Below are 18,845 nucleotides of genomic sequence, written 5' to 3'. Positions count from 1 at the left end.
GGCAAAACCGTAGGAAAGTGGACTTTGTAAGTCTGTCTCTCTCCACCCCACTTCTGCCTCTCAGACAAAAATACACCAGTAGTTCCAAGGACCTGCTTGTTCTACCTTTCATCACTATTTCAGCCACTAGTTCTGAGACCTTCTGCTTGAATGGTTCTCTCTCTCTCTCTCTTTCTCTCTCTCTCTCTCTCTCTCTCTCTCTCTCTCTCTTTCTCTCTCTCTCTCTCTCTCTCTCTCTCTCTCTCTCTCTCTCTCTCTCACCAAAACAAGGTCATTGAACCATATCTCCAGTCTTGGAACTGTAACTTTATCCCTCTGTGGAAAAAACCATTGGTCCAGAAGATGGTTCCAGAATCTAGTGCTTCATCTTCTCTGTCCTCAGACATCCTCTCAGAAGTGGACATTTTCAGACTCTTGAGGCAGAAACTACTTCCCTCACAAAAGCTAAAGGGAGAGGCTTGTTTGCCAAGGAACTTGGGCAGCAGCAAAGCCATGAGGAGCAGCGGTCCTGTGCTGGAGACCGAGGAGCAGGGCAACTCTAGGTTTCTCAACCTAACCAGCAAAGCCCCTTCCTTCTGCTGCAGCTGCTTGGAGCCACTTGGCTGCCCTAGGACTTCCTGCAGCTGTGGCCTCCTGCTAGGAAATCTTAAATACGTGGGGCTGTTAGGAGCCTTACCTATACCTGAGACAAGGCTTTAGTTTGTCACCCTAGGATTGATTCTTGGCTGGCCTTCTGGTAACTCCTGACTAGACAGACCACTGTCGGTTGGTCTGAGCAGATGAAGTTTCCAACCACTTTCATCCACAGAGGTGGCTTGATGGCAACTGGAAGTTGCAGTATAGATTTGGTAAGGAATTTGGGCACAACTTCCCACCAGCTCCTGTTGGCTCTGGAACAAAGTGGTGCAGGTCACGGTACACTCACTGCATTCCATCGAACCTGATGTTAACATCTGTATTTCCCCTATCTGCTCCAGGCAGATAGCTTTGGAACTTTCACCATAAACTTGAGTTGTGCCTGGGGAGCAGTGCCATCTTGCCTAGCATGCATGAAGCTCTCAGTTTGATCCCTACCGCTGTTTAAACTGTAATCCCAGAACTTGTGAAGTAGAGCAGGAGGATCAGAAGTTCAAGGTCAGTCTTGGCTATGTAGTGATTTCAGAGCCAGCCTGGGATGCCTGAGATATCTGTGTCTAAAACAATAACAACAACCAAACAAAACTTCCATTTTTCTTGATGGTTCAAATCCTTTGAGGCCAGCATCGCAGAGAAGCACTTGACGTAGCCCTGCATGTAGGGCACAGCTTTATCCTGTCAGCATTTTCCTCATGGAAGTAAGGTTGCTGTGATGGAGGTAGCTTTTGAAAGCCAGGAAGAAGCCTGTGCCGGTACAGCGGTGTGATGCTGTTTGCCTGAGGAAATTCTTCCTTGCACCAGAAGCAAGTTGAACAACCAGGAGTGTGCTTTCTGGGCCCCTAGATAGAGACAGACCAAATCAGTTTGTGCTCCTAACCTGTCCCGTGTGCAGAGCCACAGTTCTCAGCTTCCCTTATCTCTCTGGAGCCATGGATCTCTAACTGTCTCCTTCCTCCCTTCCTCCCCAGCTGAAGTGACAGCGCTTCATGGCACAGTGGAATTCTAAGAGCCCACGTTAAGGCTTTCAGGACACAGTTAAGTGTAGGCTGTGGTGTTACCCTGATGTGTGAGGTTCCATTGTAAGCACGAAGAGCACCAGGGGCAGTTTTGTAGCTTTTCTGTGAGGGTTTTACCGACTCTGCTTCCCCTGGGGAGTATCTGGCCAGAAGCTAGTTCTGAACATCAAGGGTCTTCATGGTCCACAGACACCCCCTCCCTACACCCACACACCCATACACATCGGTCCTGAATTTGGGGGCCAGGCTTTTCCTCCAAGATGAGTTAAATGACTCAAATTGACAGCCATCTGTTTTGGGCACCTGGCAAATCCTGGCACTGTTCACAGTGGATGGAGATGGCAGGAGAGGCCTACACTTAAAGCCCAGTCATTCTGATGTGTTGGGTAGTCTCAGGAAAGCCTTAGATAAGCTCTGATCAAATAGCCAACTGCTAGCAAGATGAGTGTGTGGTCATATTAGGGCATGCTCTTTTGTGTAGGGGTGGAGTGCTTTTCTTGTTTTGACCTCTGTTTAAAAGGACTTTTTTTAGGGTAGGCTTCTTGGAGGGACTTGCAGGACATGGGCAATCCCTAAATCTGGCCATGGGAAGTATGCCTGTATGAGATTGTGTTCAGACCGCTGTGCTCTCTGTCTCTGCCCTGTCCTAGGTGCAGCTGAATGCCGGCCAGCTGCAGTATATCCGCTTAGCCCAGCCTGTGTCAGGCACCCAAGTTGTGCAGGGACAGATCCAGACACTTGCCACCAATGCCCAACAGGTATGTACACCAGAGAGGGACAAGAATCAGCTGGCCAACTTCTTGTAGCAAAGAGAGTGCTCAGCACACAGCTCTCATTACCTTGTCCTTCAGCAAGAACCATTCACCCCAAATGTTTATCTGTGTGGCAGCCAGGGGCTGATGGGATTAACTGGACAGTTAGATCCACAATGTGTTTACCATCTTGCTCTTAAGGGGCAAAGACACAGACAGAGTATACCAGGAAGAGGCCAGATATGGGTCTGTACACGTCAGGCTGGAGGAACCCTAGTTGCCAGGCTATGCCCCCCCTCCAAGCCCCAATGGCAGTTGTGTTCTGGTATTTCTTGTGCCCTTGGGAAAACATTAATTTACTCTACCTCCATAGACAGACTCAGCCAGAGAAATCACCCCTCGTGTCCTCCTTGCCTTACAGTCTTGAAGGCTCTGAGTCATAGGTGCCAAGGGGGCTACCTACTCCAGGCCTCGGGGGCTTAAGGGTCTTGGTCATCATTTGCAGATGATGGGGGACAGTGGTGAAGGGGATGTATTGTTAATGGATCCTTTTGCCTCAGGCCCAAAAAAAGCAGCAATCGTTTAAGAGCTGGACCCGTCTGGCCCGGTTGCATTTCTGGTGATGTATCTATTGACAGTGGTGACAGAGCTGAGTTAGAGCAGGTCTCCAAAGATCTCATTTGGGAAATGTGAGGGATGAGCCAAGAGTAAGACGTCTGAGCTCCACATCATCTCTGGGATCATTAAAGGACCCTTTCCATCCCTGCGACCCACTTGCCTACGGATCTGGGCTTCCCATAAGTTTCTTGGATATCAATGACACTTCTCAAGACTAGTATGACCGTGCGCCCATCTCCCTTTTTACATTTTCTTTAAAAGCATGCAAGATTTCTGGTAATTTTCTTGAGATCCAAGAAGCCTTTTTGTGGCATGGAAGCAGAAGGAAGTGAGAAGGATTTGTGATTCCTCAGATGCCAGTTTGGGCAGTGGAGTTCAGAAAGTGGAGAGAAGGGGAGATTCAAAAAGTGGATTCTTTGAGGGCACTTACAGTCTCCATGATGTAAATTGTACAGCTTGGCACCTAGTAGGTGCTTAGTAAATGTTTGTTGTGTGAACACTGGATGAAATGCCTGTGATTTAAATAAATGTTTGTTGGGTGAACACTGGATGAAATGCCTGTGATTTAAAGGTAAATTAAACTTTTCAACTGCTGGTAATAGCAATCTTGCTGGCCACAGGCACAGTTGACTTTCATCTGTGAGAATTGTTTGTGTGTCTCAGTTTTCTTCATTTATCCTGAAGGCATTTCTACAAGACTGACTTTGTACTAGGGGAGTATACAGATTAATCATAGCTCCTATCCTCAAGCAGCTTATAGATTTACAGAAGGAGACAGACCTAGAATAAGAGTAATAATAAGAAACCTTCATACCTGCCTCCTTGGCAGGCTAGCAGGAGCTGTTTGGGGCCATTGGGAGGACACGTGAGAGGGCAAGCTTTACCTTAGAGATTGGCTCTGCTGATTCTAAAAGCTGTACAGAGGCTGCCACAAGTTGCGTATCCACAGACACAGATGCACACTGCAGTCTTTCCAGCTTTCCTAGCTCTTCCCAGCAGTTGGCATATGCTGCAACTCTGCTTGTCAGTATAAAGTCCTTGTGTAAGATGTGAAGTGTGTGGGGTAAATGTTTTTCTTGCACACATCTCTCCCTCTTGGCCCAGAGGGCTGTACACTGAGTGTGGGGAAAAAGTGTTTCATGACTTGCCACTGTGAGATGGGAGGGCCAAGGCTGCTGCTCACTAGGGTGTTTCATATTGCAGTTGAGTTTGGAGCCCGCCTTCCAAGGACGAAGGGGACCACTCACTGCTTTGCCTTTCATTTTGCAATCTGCCTTCATTGGCTGAAAAACAAACTCTAAGGCTTCTATTTAAAGCCATAACTATTACATTAAAGCTGAGGAGATGTGTGTTCTTAATCTGAGCCTCAAACCTTGAGAGGAGAGGGTGGTTGTAATGTGCCTGTGTGAGACCAGACTTTTGTTAGCCCTCAGTGCAAAGAGACTCTTGCTTGCAGGCCTTTGCCAAGCAGCTGCTCAGTGACAGGCCTCATTCTGGATACTTTGTAGACCTTGTGTCATTCAGTCTTTGTGTGGGGGACTGATAGACCCTGCAGCTAATGTGCCTGCTCTGTCCTTGCTTTCCACAGATCACACAGACAGAAGTCCAACAAGGACAGCAGCAGTTCAGCCAGTTCACAGATGGACAGGTAGGGACCCAGCCTGAGTTGGGGTTTAGGGATGCAGATGGTATGTGGGTTTGGATGGGTAGGGCTATTGTCTTACTTCCTAATAGTGGACAAAACATTGTTAATACAAGTAGCAGTCCTTTAGGTCTGCAGGCCAAAAACAAAAACAAAAAACGGTAAGTGTTATATAGCCCAAATTGCCATCCTTCAGGTGAATGAACTGAGCCCTGGAAGTGGGTGTGCCTCTTCCAGGCTCACTCAGTTGTTGGTACAGAGCCAGCACTAGAATACAGGTTTTCTGTTTCTTCCTAAGACAGGATACCTATACATAGATTAGTTCAAATAAGGGAACATGTGACCTCTTGAGCATTCTTGTCCCTAAGAAAGAGGGGCCTTCTCTGTTCACCTGCTGTTTCCTCACAGCATGGTCCCATGGTCCACTGAGGATGAAGCTAGGTGACATGTTCTAACTTCTGTTCTCTGCTGTTCAAAGGGAGAAGAGTCAGCCTCCAGCCCTCTGGTCTCTGCCAGGCTCTTGGGCCAGGGCTCCTTCTATGGGTGGTCTCTTTAGGGACTGAGAGAAACCAGGAGGCTGGATGGCCCTGACTTGTCTTTTCTCTGATGGGCTTGGTTGTAGTACATGTTTAATACCAGGCCACATCTTCACAGAGCCCTTGGAGGAAAGGAAGAGGGAGGATCCTGGTTTGCAAGATGCTAGTCCTGTGGCCAAGTGCTGTGTTTGTCAGAACAGAAAAGGCTGCAGCAGGTTTGGGTCTGAGCTGACTGGAGAGCACAGAGACGTGGAAGGCACAGCGAGTGTAGCTCCCGTCTACCAAACTACCTCACATGGCGCCTGGCGCCTCCTGTATCTGCTGCTTGGCCCCCTCCCCCTATGAAGACTGCACTTTGTCCCCTTCCCTCTCGACGTTAAGGGGTCTGGGACCCCACCCAGTTGGAAGACTGTAGAGAACTGCCTGCTGCCTCTATCCCAGGAGTGACCTCCCTCTCCTCTCTACCCTTTGCAGCAGCTGTACCAGATCCAGCAAGTCACCATGCCTGCAGGCCAAGACCTCGCCCAGCCCATGTTCATTCAGTCAACCAACCAGCCCTCCGATGGGCAGACCCCCCAGGTGACTGGAGACTGAGGGCCTGAGCAGGCAAGGCCAAGGACACCCAACACAATCTTTGCCATAGAGCCCCAGGTGATGGGGACATACCCTCCCTCACTAGAGGACCTGGGACTTCATGCCTCCTTCAGGCTAAGACACTGGTGCACTACTTTCCACACCTGGGGACTGAGATTCTACAACAGAACGATGCAATATTCTTTATTTTCTTTTTTTCATTTTGTCTCCAAGGAATCAATATTTCAGTATGTTGAGCTGTGTGTCCAATGCTATAAAACAAGAATATTAAATAACATATTTATGGCATTTTCTTGAAGCGTGTGGTTGAGGAAATAATTCTCTGTTTCCTGGCTTGGGCACTCACTGCCACTGCTAAGGGGCAGCCCGTGCTCCCTTCCTAAGGGTGCCCAGGGTTTCCACTCTGCCAGTTCTGCCCTCAGAACAGACCCTTTCCCCCAGCGTCCTCTCTGCCCTTCTCCAGATCCCTCTGCATCCAGAAGCCGTGGAAACATTCCTTGTCTGTGGGCCATGAACTCATTCCCCACAGAGAGCTGGTTTCCTCCGCAGCCCTTCTCTCCAAGACCCAAGGAGACTAGGGCCTTGTGCTCTGCTCTGCCCACTGTTTCATTGTTTGATACGTTATGATTGTGTTCATCTCCGTTGCTGCATGGACTTCAAACTGCATGAAATGCAATAAATCTCCTTTTAGGTACTCGAGAGTCTTGTTTCTGTGTCTGGGGACAGTCATGGGGCCACACTCACTTGGGGAGGCTTGGAAAGGTTGATTTGTTTTCTGGTTGGCTGTCAGGAAAGGTGGACCACTTGTAAGGAGTGGGTCAGAGGAACTTAATGAGTTCAAACTGGCTTACAAACGACCCTCATCAGAACATGTCTCCTGCTCAGAAAAGCCTCGCCTTACCCAAATGGACCACCGCATGACATGGTAGGGACATCTCTCCTGGAGAACACTGGCTCCTCCAGCAAGCGAAGACCCCAGGCACACAGTGGCTCTTGCCATTGCCTGCTGTAGTTCTGATTACTGGAGGCCTTTCCACTGAACGGGGGCAACAGGAAGAAGGGCCAGCAGTGAGCCCTTTTCCTGATGTCTTTGTCTCTTTACAGCCAGAGTCGGGCCTGCTGTCATGGGGAAGGTAGTGAGCAGAATGCCAGGAGAAGAAGAGATCATTTTGCCATAAACCTGTGGGCAACTCCCTGGGCTTTGGGCTCAAGAGGAAAGGTGCAGGGAAGAGACCGATTCTAGACCTTTCCAGTTGAGGCCTGGTATTCTTAGGATTCCATGGTTACAGACAGCTCACTGCAAACCTGCATGGTAGGGTAGACATTGGCAAAGGAAAATTGGGAAAGACTCATGGTTCACACCTCCTACATTCCAGATTCCGTGGCTGGAATGTTCAGATCTGGTCAGACTGTCCTTAACTCCCTGGATAGGCAAGACTGTTAGTGACATGCTAATGTGTCAATTTAATTTTCATTCACTTACATGTACTCGCCTGAGTCCATAAAACAAACTAAGATTAGGAAAAAACAATTGAATAGGAGATTGGGATCCAAAAAATAGAAACACAAATGAAATGATTTGATGCTGAGCTTCCTGGCCACCAAAGCAAAAAGCTAGGACCAAGTATGGGAGTCATTCACACTTTATAAGCAAGAAAAGGAACAGTTTTTTTGCAAAACCATTTTCCTAGTTTTAAGGTGTTGGATAGAGGCTCCTTACCAGAGAAGATGAAGGGATTTCACCAATAATTGTCAGTAAGTAGGCTAAGGAAAAATAACTCTCATATCGACTCCACCCCAATTCAGTTGTCCTCATCTAGCTGTGTCTCTATAAAGGGAGCATCTGGCCTTTCCACCTGCCCCGAGTGGGACATCCCATCTAGTGAACAGGTAGAGAGGCCTGCTCACAGTAAAGGAGCTGTATCCTGTTTCCTGGTACCCTCTGTCCTACCCCACTCCTCCACCTCATTCTTCAATGTCCAAGTGCTAGCCATTACAGCCTGCTTTTACTCAGACTTCATCCTTGTTTTCTAAGTATTCGATCGGTGTGATTGGCAAGCAGCTAGCTAGCACGTTCCCTTTAAATGGCCCTGCCAGCAGGCCTGTTCAGATGTAAACAAACCCTTTGGTGCAGCCCCAGAGAGCCCCTAGCTAATCCCCAGCATGATCCCCTTACATCCATCCCGAGCACTCTGAGCATTTCCTTCCTAGTGTTCATAGCCCCAGTGTAACAATGGTCTTCACAGTGACCCTTCAGAAGCCATGGAGAGGGAGCACAGTCCCTGGGGTACAGGTGGCAAGAGAGGCCTAGTTTAATGACGTACGTGTCCAAGGTCATTTTGAATTAGGGGTGGGATTAGACCTGAACCCTGGTGCCTTGACCCCTGTTCACCTCCTTTGTCTGAAGGTAGGAAGTGTGAGAAGACAGCTTTACGTAAATCGCTCACATTGGCTTTTACTTGGCTCCCCAGGATCCCTGGCCCAACCTTGAGTGTGTATGGAGTAGTAAAAAGTTGGTGCTGCTTGGGGGTAGAGATTGGAGACCCCTGGGATTATGGGACCTAGATGATGCCTTGCTGCCCTGGTTGGCCAAGGCCACAAGGGGGCAGCATACCACCCTTACCGAGTCCATAGTCACCAGTCCCCATCCTCTTCTGGGTTTGAAATAGTTCTAGGAACTGAAGGGGGTGTGACTATCCCTTTTCTGCTAAGACACCAACCAACCCCTTGAAGAGAGGGGCCTCTGGGATAACAGTGGGACTGGAAACTGCTCTCTTTGGAGTATCATATGAACGTAAGTAGTTAGGTTTAAATAAAGACTTTCCGACAAAACTCCATACAAGCTACTCCGTAACTCCGCGTCTGCGCCCTCCCGCCCTGCCTGCCACTGCAGTCAGTGTTCTGTACTAACCGTCTGTTGCCTGAACTTGAAGCCATATTTTCAGAATGTGCTGGCCCCGGTGCCTGGAAAGCCCTTCCCGTGTATTGATCTCTCATACATCCATCAAAGCCCAATTGAAATGGCTCTCACTGAGAAACTTCTAATTCCTTGGGCAGAGTCAGCGAGGACTCTCTCGATGCTCCTGTGTCAACATCTACAAACTATTATTAGAGCTCACGTACACAGCTGTTCGGCAGAGATTTCTTTGGCACCCTGTGCCTATGTCAAATATTGTTTGGGACATTCTGAGTCCAGCTGAAAACAAGCCAGGCGAGGTCCCTGCTGTTGTGGACTGTAGTACCCGTACACATCCACCATCTCAGCTGCTCACCATGGCATTCTGTTAGGTTTTTTTTTGTTTTAACTGAGCATTGATGGTCTGTCTGCTGGGCTGAGTTTTCTGAGATTGACCTTCTAAGATGCTATTGTATAGGAAAATGGAGCTAGGCTGGGGGAGAGAGGGCTTGCCTAACATGTATAAAGCCTTGGGTTTGATCCCCAGCTCAGCACAAACTGGCTATAAATAGTGCACACCTGTAATTTCAGCAGCTGGAAGGTGAAGATGGGTATCAGAAGTTCAAGGTTGCCAGGCGGTGGTGGCACATGTCTTTGATCCCATTACTTAGGAGTCAGAGGCAGGAAGATCTCTGGGTTCTAGGCCAGCCTGGTCTACAAAGCATACAGGACTGTATGCAGAGAAACCCTACCTCGGAAAAAAAAAAACAACAAACAAAAAAAAGTTCAAGGTTATTCTTGGCCACATGGAAGGAAGGAAGGGAGGGAGGGAGGGAGGAAGGAAGGAAGGAGGAAGGAAAGGAAGGAAGGAAGGAAGGTATGTAGGTTTGGTATTACTTTGATTCACATTTCATCATCATCATCATGGGGGTGAGCAATCTCCCCCATCTTATAAGGAAGAAACTGAGGCACAAAGAAGTTAAGAAATTGCTCAAGGGCATCAGCTGGCTGTCAGTCTTGTGACCTGTCCTCCACTGGTCTTGTCCCTTTCCACAGCACTAGCTGCCTGTAGGGCTTTCTGAGGTGACATCTAAGCTGTCTAGAGAAGACCCTTCAGTGGTCAAGTACCCAGTCATATGAGTAGCTTGGGCATGGCCTCTTCAAGGCCCCAGAGCCAGGCCAGTGATATCACCCCTAGCTTGGGTATCATGCCATTACCACAGCCCAGAAAGAGGGGACGAGAAGAGAGCAGGACTGGCATTCAAGAGGGGAAAATCTGAGCTGGGCAGGCTGGCCTGGGTTCCTCTGTCTGGCCAGTGCTGAGGCAAGATCCAAAACAGCTCTTGCTGCCCTGCATATCAAAGCCTCCTGCCCCTTCTTGGAGACCTGGCCTCCGCTGAGCCTCTTGGCACCTGTGAGCTCCTAGCCCCTCCCCCTGGGCCCTGCACCTCCCCCCCCCCCCCCGGGAGGTTTGTGGGACAGAAGCTTTCTAAGACAATGTACATGTCCAAATGTCTTTATTTTGCCCTTTGATTTCAAAGACAGTTTGGCAATAGATGGAAATGAAGATTCCCAGTTCTTTGCCCTCAGCACTCTGAAAGATGCTCTTTTGTCTTTTGGCATCTGTTGTTGCTGATGAGAAGTTTACTGTCAATTCAATTATTGGACCTTTGTAGATAAGCGATCTTTTCTCTCTGGTGGCTTTTAGAATTTCCTCTTTATTCTTGATATTCCACACTTTTGACTAAAAGGTGTCTAGATGTAGTTTTTTTGTAATGTCTTACTAGGCAGTCTGTAGACTTCCTAACTAGAAATTCATGTTTCCATTCTGGAAAGAGCTTGGTTACTCATCAATATCTGCTGAGTAATGATACATACACTCGAGATTCCCATTCATTCTGTGATACTTCTTCTTTCACATGTTTATTTCCCTTATTCTGCACTTCATTCTGAAGGATTTCTCCAATTCTAGCTTCTAAACCAGTGATTCTCTCTTCAGCTCTATTTACTAACTTGCCTATTGAGTTTGTTATTTTTCATTGTCAGTAACTTCTGTTTCTTAAAAGTTCTAGATAGTTGGGTTCATTTCTGCTGTATATGTCTGCTTGGTGTCCTTCAGGTTTTATTCATAGATGCTGATTCTTCCTTTATATTTTTGAAGATTTTAACTGTATCAAGATTTTTAGACTTTCATTTTTTCTAGGTCTTCAGGTATGAATTCTCCCATGGCGGGAAATGTTCCTCAAGTTATTGTACTACTCGTTTGTTATGAAGTTTGTTCTCTGGGTTACTTGCAGCACATTTTCCTGACTGTGCCAGAGTGTAGCCATCATACTGAGAAGTGATTTCTTGAATTGATGTGCCCAAGCCATGTGGGAGTAGCACCTACCTCAAGTGTCTTGGCTTAGAGTATTTGCATACCATGGATCTGAGTCTCCAATGCATATGGACCAGCTGAGGTATCCCATTCACATGGGACTCTTTCTACCTAAAGCTGTGACCAACAGGAAGAGATGGATTAGCACTACCCCAGATCTAGCCTAGGTGAGCAGTCTACTGTAGGCCCTCATTCTGCTCATGTGGGCCAGCTATACGGCTGTCCTCCTTAGAACAAAGAATCCTCTAAGGTACAGCTTCCACTCTTGTTCACAGGAAGGAACCTTTGCTCTTAAGGAGTTCTCAATTTTGCTTTAATGCTTGGATAACTATTGTTAAAAAGAAATACCCCAGGACTCTATCACTGAGAAGCCCACACCCATGCTCTAGGTTGTATCTTTCTTCCCAACCATCTTTCTCTTAACCTTTGGGCTGAAGATGTATATTTAAAATGCCTTTTAATACCCCCTCCTAAATTGATAATCCAAAGCTGGATGTAGTGGCTCCTAACTGTAATCCCAGCCTTTAGGAGGCAGAGTCCTTGTAGCAATTTGGAGGCTAGCCCAATTTATGGTGAATTTCAGACCAGTCATGGATACATAGCAAGGTCCTGTCTAAAATAAATAATAAATAAACAAACAAAAATAAAAATCCAGCATTTGTCTCCCATACCTAATATTTCAAGAAAAGGCTTCTACTGATATCTGATGAGGTTTGAGGCCAGAGACAGGAAGGCTCCAGAAGCCTGAGATAGTTTAAGAGCAAGCTTGACCTGGAGGTACTGTTCTCTGTGCCTCTCAACATTGCCACTCAGCCTCATGCTTCTTGTAAGACCCCCTGAACTCCCACCTGCCTTACCAAGTACTAACCATCTTCCCTCTGAATCCCTTCCCCTGCCACTCAAGGTCTTCAGTCCCGCCTACTCTCAAAAATCTGCCTCCTAATATAAGTTTATTTTGTCAGGAGAGCTAGCTAGCTTGCTTGTTTTATTTGTTTGTACTGGGGATTGAACTTAGGTCTGTGTACATGCTAGCAAGCACTCTCCCACTGAATACATCCTCAGTCCTGTTTTGCACTTTATTTGGAGACAAGGTCTCACAAAGTTGCCCAAGCTTGCTGTAGTGGTTTGAAAGAGAATAGCCCCAAAGGGAGTGGCACTATTAGGAGGTGTGGCCTTGTTGAAGTAGGTATGGCCTTGTTGGAGGAAGTGTGTCACTGTGGGGATAGGCTTTGAAGTCCCATATATGCTCAAGCCATACCTAGTGTTTCAGACCACTTCCTGTTGCCTGCATGTCAAGATGTAAACTCTCAGCTCCTTCTCCAGCACCATGCCTTGCCTGCACGCCACCATGTTCCACCATGGTGATAATGGACTGAACCTCTAAAACTGTAAATTGCCCCATTAAATGTTTTCCTTTATAAGAGTTGCCATGGTCATGGTATCTTTTCACAGCAATAGAAACCCTAAGTAAGACAGAAGTTGGTACCAGAGACAGGGGTATTACTGTGATAGGCTAGACCATGCTTTTGTTTGAAGGAATATGGACCTTGGGATTGTGGAATAGAAAAGCAGTTGAGGGCTTTAAGTGCTGCTTAACTGGCACTTATCCTAGTAGAAACATGGACGACATTGGTTCTGAGTGTGATTTGAACTGTGGGTACCTGGCTCAAGAAGTTTCAGAGGAGAAGAATGTTGCCTAGAGATCATTCTTGTGATATTTTGGTGAAGAATGTGATATTTTGGTGAAGAAAGACAATTTTGCCCTTGTCCTTGAAGAGTCTACCTAAGGCTAAAGTGAAGAGTTTTGGATTAATTCTGTTGGCAGAGAAAAAATTTCAAAACAGCCTACTATTGACTCTGTTGTGTGGTTATTAGTGGTAATTCTAATGATGATGTATAGTAAAAAGGAGCAAGCTGAGCAGGGTAAATTACAAAATGTAATAGTTGAGGAGAAAAGGAGCACCAGGAAGTGGAATGGAACTAAGTCCTGTGTTCAAGGAGATAAACAGATTAAGAAATGGAATAAAGGGAGTCATGACCTCAGGGCAAGATTGTACACAGCTAGATTTCCAGCTTGTGAAAGGAATTAAAGAAAAGCTTAGAGCCAGGTGTGGTGGTGCATGCCTTTATTCCAACACTCCAGAAGCAGAGGCTGGCTGATATCTAAGTTTGAGGGAACCCTGGTCTACAGGGCAAGTTCTAGAACAGCCAAGCTTAGGTAGTGAAGGAAACCATTGAAAACTTGAAGCTGGTAAAGATGTAATTGAATGAGGGGGGTCATGTTCCAGCCCCAGCAAGCAGCAGAACTTGGCAGCTTTGGCCAAGTGGTTATGGCTGTAGAGTCAAGGATAGAACAAAGGCATTATGGAACCTTCCTCTGAGACTAAGGAGAGCCACTAGGCCAGGCATGTGTCAGGGGTGTCCCTGAATGGAGGCTCAAAGAATCCATTCTGTGAAGCTGTGAAACCTGGATTGCCGTGGACACCCCAAAATGGTAGAGATGCCAGAGTCGTGGGATACCAGCCGAGGAGAGCTACTAACGGAGTGGAACCAGCCCAGGAGAAAGAAGTGTGTTGCAGTCAACAAAGCTGAAAGGAGTTGGAGATCTGAAGAGCGTTTTGACACTATACATGAAGATGCAGAGTTTGGAGTTTGCCCAGCTGTTTTGCAGTCTTGCTTTGGTCCAGTATTTCCTCACTATACTCCCTTCCCTATGTTTTGGAATGGTAATGTATATTTTGTGCCATTATATGTTGGAATGATGTGATCTGCTTTTTGATTTTGATTTTACAGGTGATTACAATTAAGAAATTGCATGAAGCCAGGCAGCGGTGGTGCACGCCTTTAATTCCTTTTTAATCGGGAAGCAGAGCCAGGCGGATCTCTGTGAGTTTGAGGCCAGCCTGGTCTACAGAGCGAGATCTATGACGAGCACCAAAACTACATGGAGAAACCCTGTCTCAAAAAACAAAAAATAAAACAAAACAAAAAAACAAAAACAAAACAAAAAAAGATTGTATGAATCTCAGAAGAGACTTTGAACTTTAGACTTTTAAATAAGTTTGAGACTATTATAGACTATAGGGACTTTTGAAGTTGAACTGAATGCATTTTTGCATTATGATATAAGTGTTTGGGTGCCAAGGAGTGAAATGTAATGGTTTAAAAGAAAATGCCCCCCAAAGGGAGTGGCACTATTAAGAGGTGTAGCTTTGTTAGAGTAGTTATGGCCTTGTTGGAGAAAGTGTGTCATGTGGAGGGCAGCTTTAGATCTCATATATGCTCAAACCATACCCAGTGTCTCAGACCACTTCCTGTTGCCTGCATATCAAGATGTAAAACTTTCAGCTCCTTCTCCAGCACCATGTCTGCCTGCATACCACCATGTCCCACCATGATGATAATGGACTGAACCTCTAAAACTGTAAATCACCCCATTGAATGTTTTCCTTTATAAGAGTTGCCATGGGGCAGGAGAGGAGAGATGGCTCAGAGTTTAAGAGCACTGGCTGCTCTTCCAGAGGTCCTGAGTTCAATTCCCAGCAACCGCATGGTGGCTCACAACCATCTGTAATGAGATCTGGCGCCCTCTTCTGGTGTGCAGGCAGAACACTGTATACATACATATATACATACATACATACATACATACATACATACATACATAAATCTTTTTTTTAAGAGTTGCTGTGGCCATGTTGTCTCTTCACAGCAACAGAAACCCTAAGATACTTGCCTTGAACTCCAGTGCTTGTGATCTCTCTGCATCAGCCTCCTGAGCAGCTGGGATGACGGATCTGAGCCTCCAGAAGACACTTGATGACTCAACACAGCCCTTCCTCTGTACTCCAACAGTTCTACTGTTTTAGTGACCCTTGCTGAGACCAGGGACCTGCCAGGAGACCCCAGGACCACACTCATCTGCATGGCCAGCCCTCCCCCACCTAGGGAAGGAGGAAGAACCCCAAGGGTAGAGGAGTCCTGCACGTTTGGAATGAATTTGACTTTGTTTCCACACCCCTTCCCCTTCTTTCTCTTCTTCAGGTAACCCCACCACCCCAGGCCTGAAGATCAGTGGGCATTTACTTTTGCTGAGCTCAGAGATACTCCTCCCTCTCCACTTCTGTGACTCTTACCTGTCTGGCCAGACGAGCTTGGTCCAGGGGGGGAGCAGGCAAGTGACACACTCAGGCCCAGGGCCATCGGCTCCCTAGCTGGTTCTTCTGACCCCTGGGCAGCTTAATCCTTCTGCCCACTCTTGGCTGTATAGGGAAAAGAGAGAAGGCTCCCACATCCCTCAGTGACTTCCAAAGGCAACGATGTGACACTATCATCCTGTGAGCACCCTTGGCCACTTCTCACCTGCACAGTAAGATAAATGCCTCCTATTTGTACAACCCCAGCTGACCTGTGGCTTCATGAATTATTGTGTCTAGCCCTCCTGAGTCCTCCTCCACTCTGGGCCTAACTCAGGCCCCCGGTCTGCTATCTGGACTCTTCAGTCTGGTGTTCAAGGCCTCTGCCCTGCTAGCCACGCTTCTTCCTCCCCTGTGCCCTAGAACACCGCCCCATCCCAGACCTACCTACTCACACACTGTAGCCTGGTGCTCTGCTGGGCAAGTCTTCGCCCAGCCTGAGGCTGCCTGACAGGTCTGAGCCTCGTGAGCTCCCAGCGTGTTTGGGAGATGCTAAAAGGGGAGCCACAGAGGCCTTGCTCAGGCAAAGGTGATGAAGGCTGCTCTTCAAGCCCTCGCCACTCCTGTCCCCAAAGAAGGCTCCCTGTCATTGCCAGCCGCAGCTTCTCTGTCCTCGGGCCTCATAAGAAAACCCAGGGGAAAGCCAGGTGAGGTGGCACACACTGATAATCCCAGCACCGGGTGACGGGCAGGTGGATTGCCATGAATTCAGGACAACCTGGACTATGCAGCCAGCTGTGCGGGGAGACCAGCCAGAGATCAGGGAGAAACAGGCAGGTGGGCGGGGCCTGGAGCCCCCTGCCCCGGTCATTCTTTACCACCTTATGATTCTGTCTGTTAAAAAAGGACTCCTGGTGCTGACAAGGGGCTGGAAACTGCTGAGTGAAGCTAACCCTCCCACTCCAGCAAGGAATCCGAGCCGTGAAATGACCTGAGGTCATGACAGCAGTCAATACCAGCCTTGAACCTAGCCTCAAGAACCAAGGTGCCAGCTACTTGATCCTTTCAGATCTGGGCATCCTACCCCCTGGCAGGAGCCAGTGCTAGAGACCCAGAATCAACTCTTACAATTCCTTCCCCGCCGCCGCCGGCACTCAGGGCCCAGCATGCAAGTGCTGGGGAAACTCAGGGCACTGGCTATCCTTAGGTGTGTCTCCCTACCTCTCAGCCCATTTCCCACAAAGCACAGGACTGTATTCTTTGTAAAGGATAGGACCTGGCCCACAGCTAGTGCTCAGCAAATGGGAACACTCACCCTCCCCACCCTTCCTCTCAATCAATATCTGCTCCATTGATGGATGATGGGGACAGTGATGGATTACAGCAGATCGGAGAGTTGGCCTGTTCTTATACAGCCATGGAAACTCAGAGCCAGGGAGAAACATGGGGCAGGGGATGAGTAAAGAGAGCTGGGAAGAGGGGCAGGGTTGCCAAGGAGCTGGGGCGGTGGTGAGAAAGTTGCTGAGGATGGAGTGAAGGGGATAGATGGGGGAGGCATGGATGGGGTGTGGGAGACCACAGCACTCGTTACCCCATCCCCCTCCATCAGGGAGGCCAGACCTGGGATGGAGAGACAGCTGTCTGCTCAGAAAAGTGTCTTAGTCACTAAAGGCTGCCTGGGGAAAGTCCATTCTCTGTCATGTCCTGGGAATCCGGATGGGCACAGGAAGGCCACCAAGTGACTCTCAGAGTGGCCACCTGTCCTCTCTGGACTCTCTCTTCTGCCTCCTACACACACACACACACACACACACACACACCACAACAGCCCAACTTTGCCAGGCCCTCCTATTACCACCCCCCACACCTCAGGAAAAACTGCCCTCCCCAGTACATATGACCCTCCATGCAGAGGTATGCCTACCTGCAGAGATAGCCTCTGGGACCCTGGAAGGTGCTTCTGAACAGCCTCTTACCTCCCCCTAGCCAGCGATGGGTTGGAAAAGCTAAGGAGACCCTCTCTCTGAAGAGAGCAGTTTACTCAAGGAGGAAAGGGAAGCTCAACCGTCCCCCACATGCGAAGAGAGGCATGGGTTCATAGGTGATGCTGAACTGGAGGATCGGATTTCCCGGAACAGACCCAATTTTAGATGTTCCGAGTGCTGATAGGGACAACCTGAATTCAAGTTCCATTTCATCCAAGATCAAAACCTCAAAAGACTCCCAGCGACCACTTTCCATTGTGCAGTTTGAATCCCAGACTTGAGTCCCACCCCTGGGCCCCTGATGGAGGACTGCCAGTTACAGTCAGGAGAGGCAATGCCATATATGGGAAGGGGGATATACTGGCTTCAGCTTATAGGGAGAGGATGGCTCCATCTAGCTCTGGCACTGCATCCGTAGTGGAGCCCTGAGATCTAGAAACCTCCAGTCGTCAGTAGGTCAGACCATGACCTGCGCAGGAGTGCCTGGCCTTGTGCACTCACAGCACCAGCCGCAGTGGGAGAGATCCAGGTCAGACCTTAGAATGCACCCCAGCGGGGCAGGAGGGGAAAGGGTCACTAGGGGTTGGGGGTACGGCTGGCTGCCAAGCCTAGCTTGGGGATCTCAGATCCTGCGCGCCCTCCCGGCCCACAGCCCTCCCTCCCGCCCTCCCCTACTGACGCTCAGCAGATCAATGCTGCCTTTGCTGACAGTTGAGAATCGAGCTTGCAGCCCGCCCCCTCCCCCGCCCCTCCGGCTAGCTGTGTCCCCCGAGATCCTTCCCGAGGGGGGAAGAGTTTGCTGCGGAAGCGTTTCACCCTGGGGCAGGGCCTGCGGAGAGAGCGGCTGGTTTGGCCACTGCTTTAGGCTGGGGAAGAGAGAAGGAGGGCCAGCAAACCCGAATCACCACCTAGCACAGGGCGAAGGGAAGGGGCCAGCCAGCCCACACCTGGAGATGGCGGTCAGGCACCGAAAACTTTCTGCCGGGGAGGGTTGCTCCTAGAGAAAGTACGAATAGGATACTACGGGCTTTTGGGAGGGCTCTGTCCAGTCCTCCTAACAGTTGCTCTGTGCTTACTTCTATACTTCCTATCTGCCCTAAACAAGGTTCCCTGGATAAATTGGAGAGAGGGGTGGGGTGGGGTGGGGTGGGGTGATTCCCATGGAGGCGGGGACGAGCTGGGAAGATGAGGACAGGTCTGTGTTCGGGGGAGCGCCCCCTCTGCTCAGGGTGGTCAGCTGGGGTCTCCTCCATCATCACCAAGAAGGGAAGCTTCGAGGAGAGACTCCTCTGGACCCAGCGGTGAGCTACACCGCCCCACGCTTCTCAGTACTGTAGAGCACCAGACCCTTCAGGTAGCGGCGGGAGGAGCAGCAGCCGCTGTCCCAACCTCACTCAGCGAACTTTAAACACCCTGCACAAGAAACCAAGGGCACAACCCGATGGGCACACCTCTCGCTTACACCACCCGTCGTGCAGCACTGCCCGGCTCTGCATACCCATCTTCCCATCCATCCATCCATCCATCCATCCATCCATCCATCCATCCATCCATCCACCCACCCACCCACTCACAATGAACCCACACAGAACCACGGGTAGCCTGCCAGCGTGCACAAGTAGACACTTCGCTGGATACACACACCGTCCCTGTACAG

The 18,845-nt window shown here is 48.8% G+C and overlaps 1 protein-coding gene across 5 annotated transcripts in view; it reads left to right on the top strand.

Moving 5' to 3' along the window:
* Nucleotides 1–6,493, top strand: part of Nfyc (nuclear transcription factor Y subunit gamma) — a 73,295-nt gene extending 66,802 nt beyond the window's left edge. For 4 of the 5 annotated variants that reach the window (XM_028886430.2, XM_037202905.1, XM_028886432.2 and 1 more), the window contains 3 exons: nucleotides 2,303–2,410; nucleotides 4,611–4,670; nucleotides 5,675–6,493. In XM_028886430.2, the coding sequence (XP_028742263.1) occupies nucleotides 2,303–2,410; nucleotides 4,611–4,670; nucleotides 5,675–5,794 (288 nt within the window). In that variant the 3' untranslated portion in view covers nucleotides 5,795–6,493. The remainder of the gene's footprint in view (nucleotides 1–2,302; nucleotides 2,411–4,610; nucleotides 4,671–5,674) is intronic. The other variant, XM_028886437.2, reaches the window with a different exon arrangement.
* The last annotated feature ends 12,352 nt before the right edge of the window (nucleotides 6,494–18,845 follow it).

Source organism: Peromyscus leucopus, chromosome 2, assembly GCF_004664715.2.
Source record: "Peromyscus leucopus breed LL Stock chromosome 2, UCI_PerLeu_2.1, whole genome shotgun sequence".
In the NCBI taxonomy this organism is placed as follows: Eukaryota; Metazoa; Chordata; class Mammalia; order Rodentia; family Cricetidae; genus Peromyscus; species Peromyscus leucopus.
This window is presented reverse-complemented; position numbering and strand designations above follow the sequence as displayed.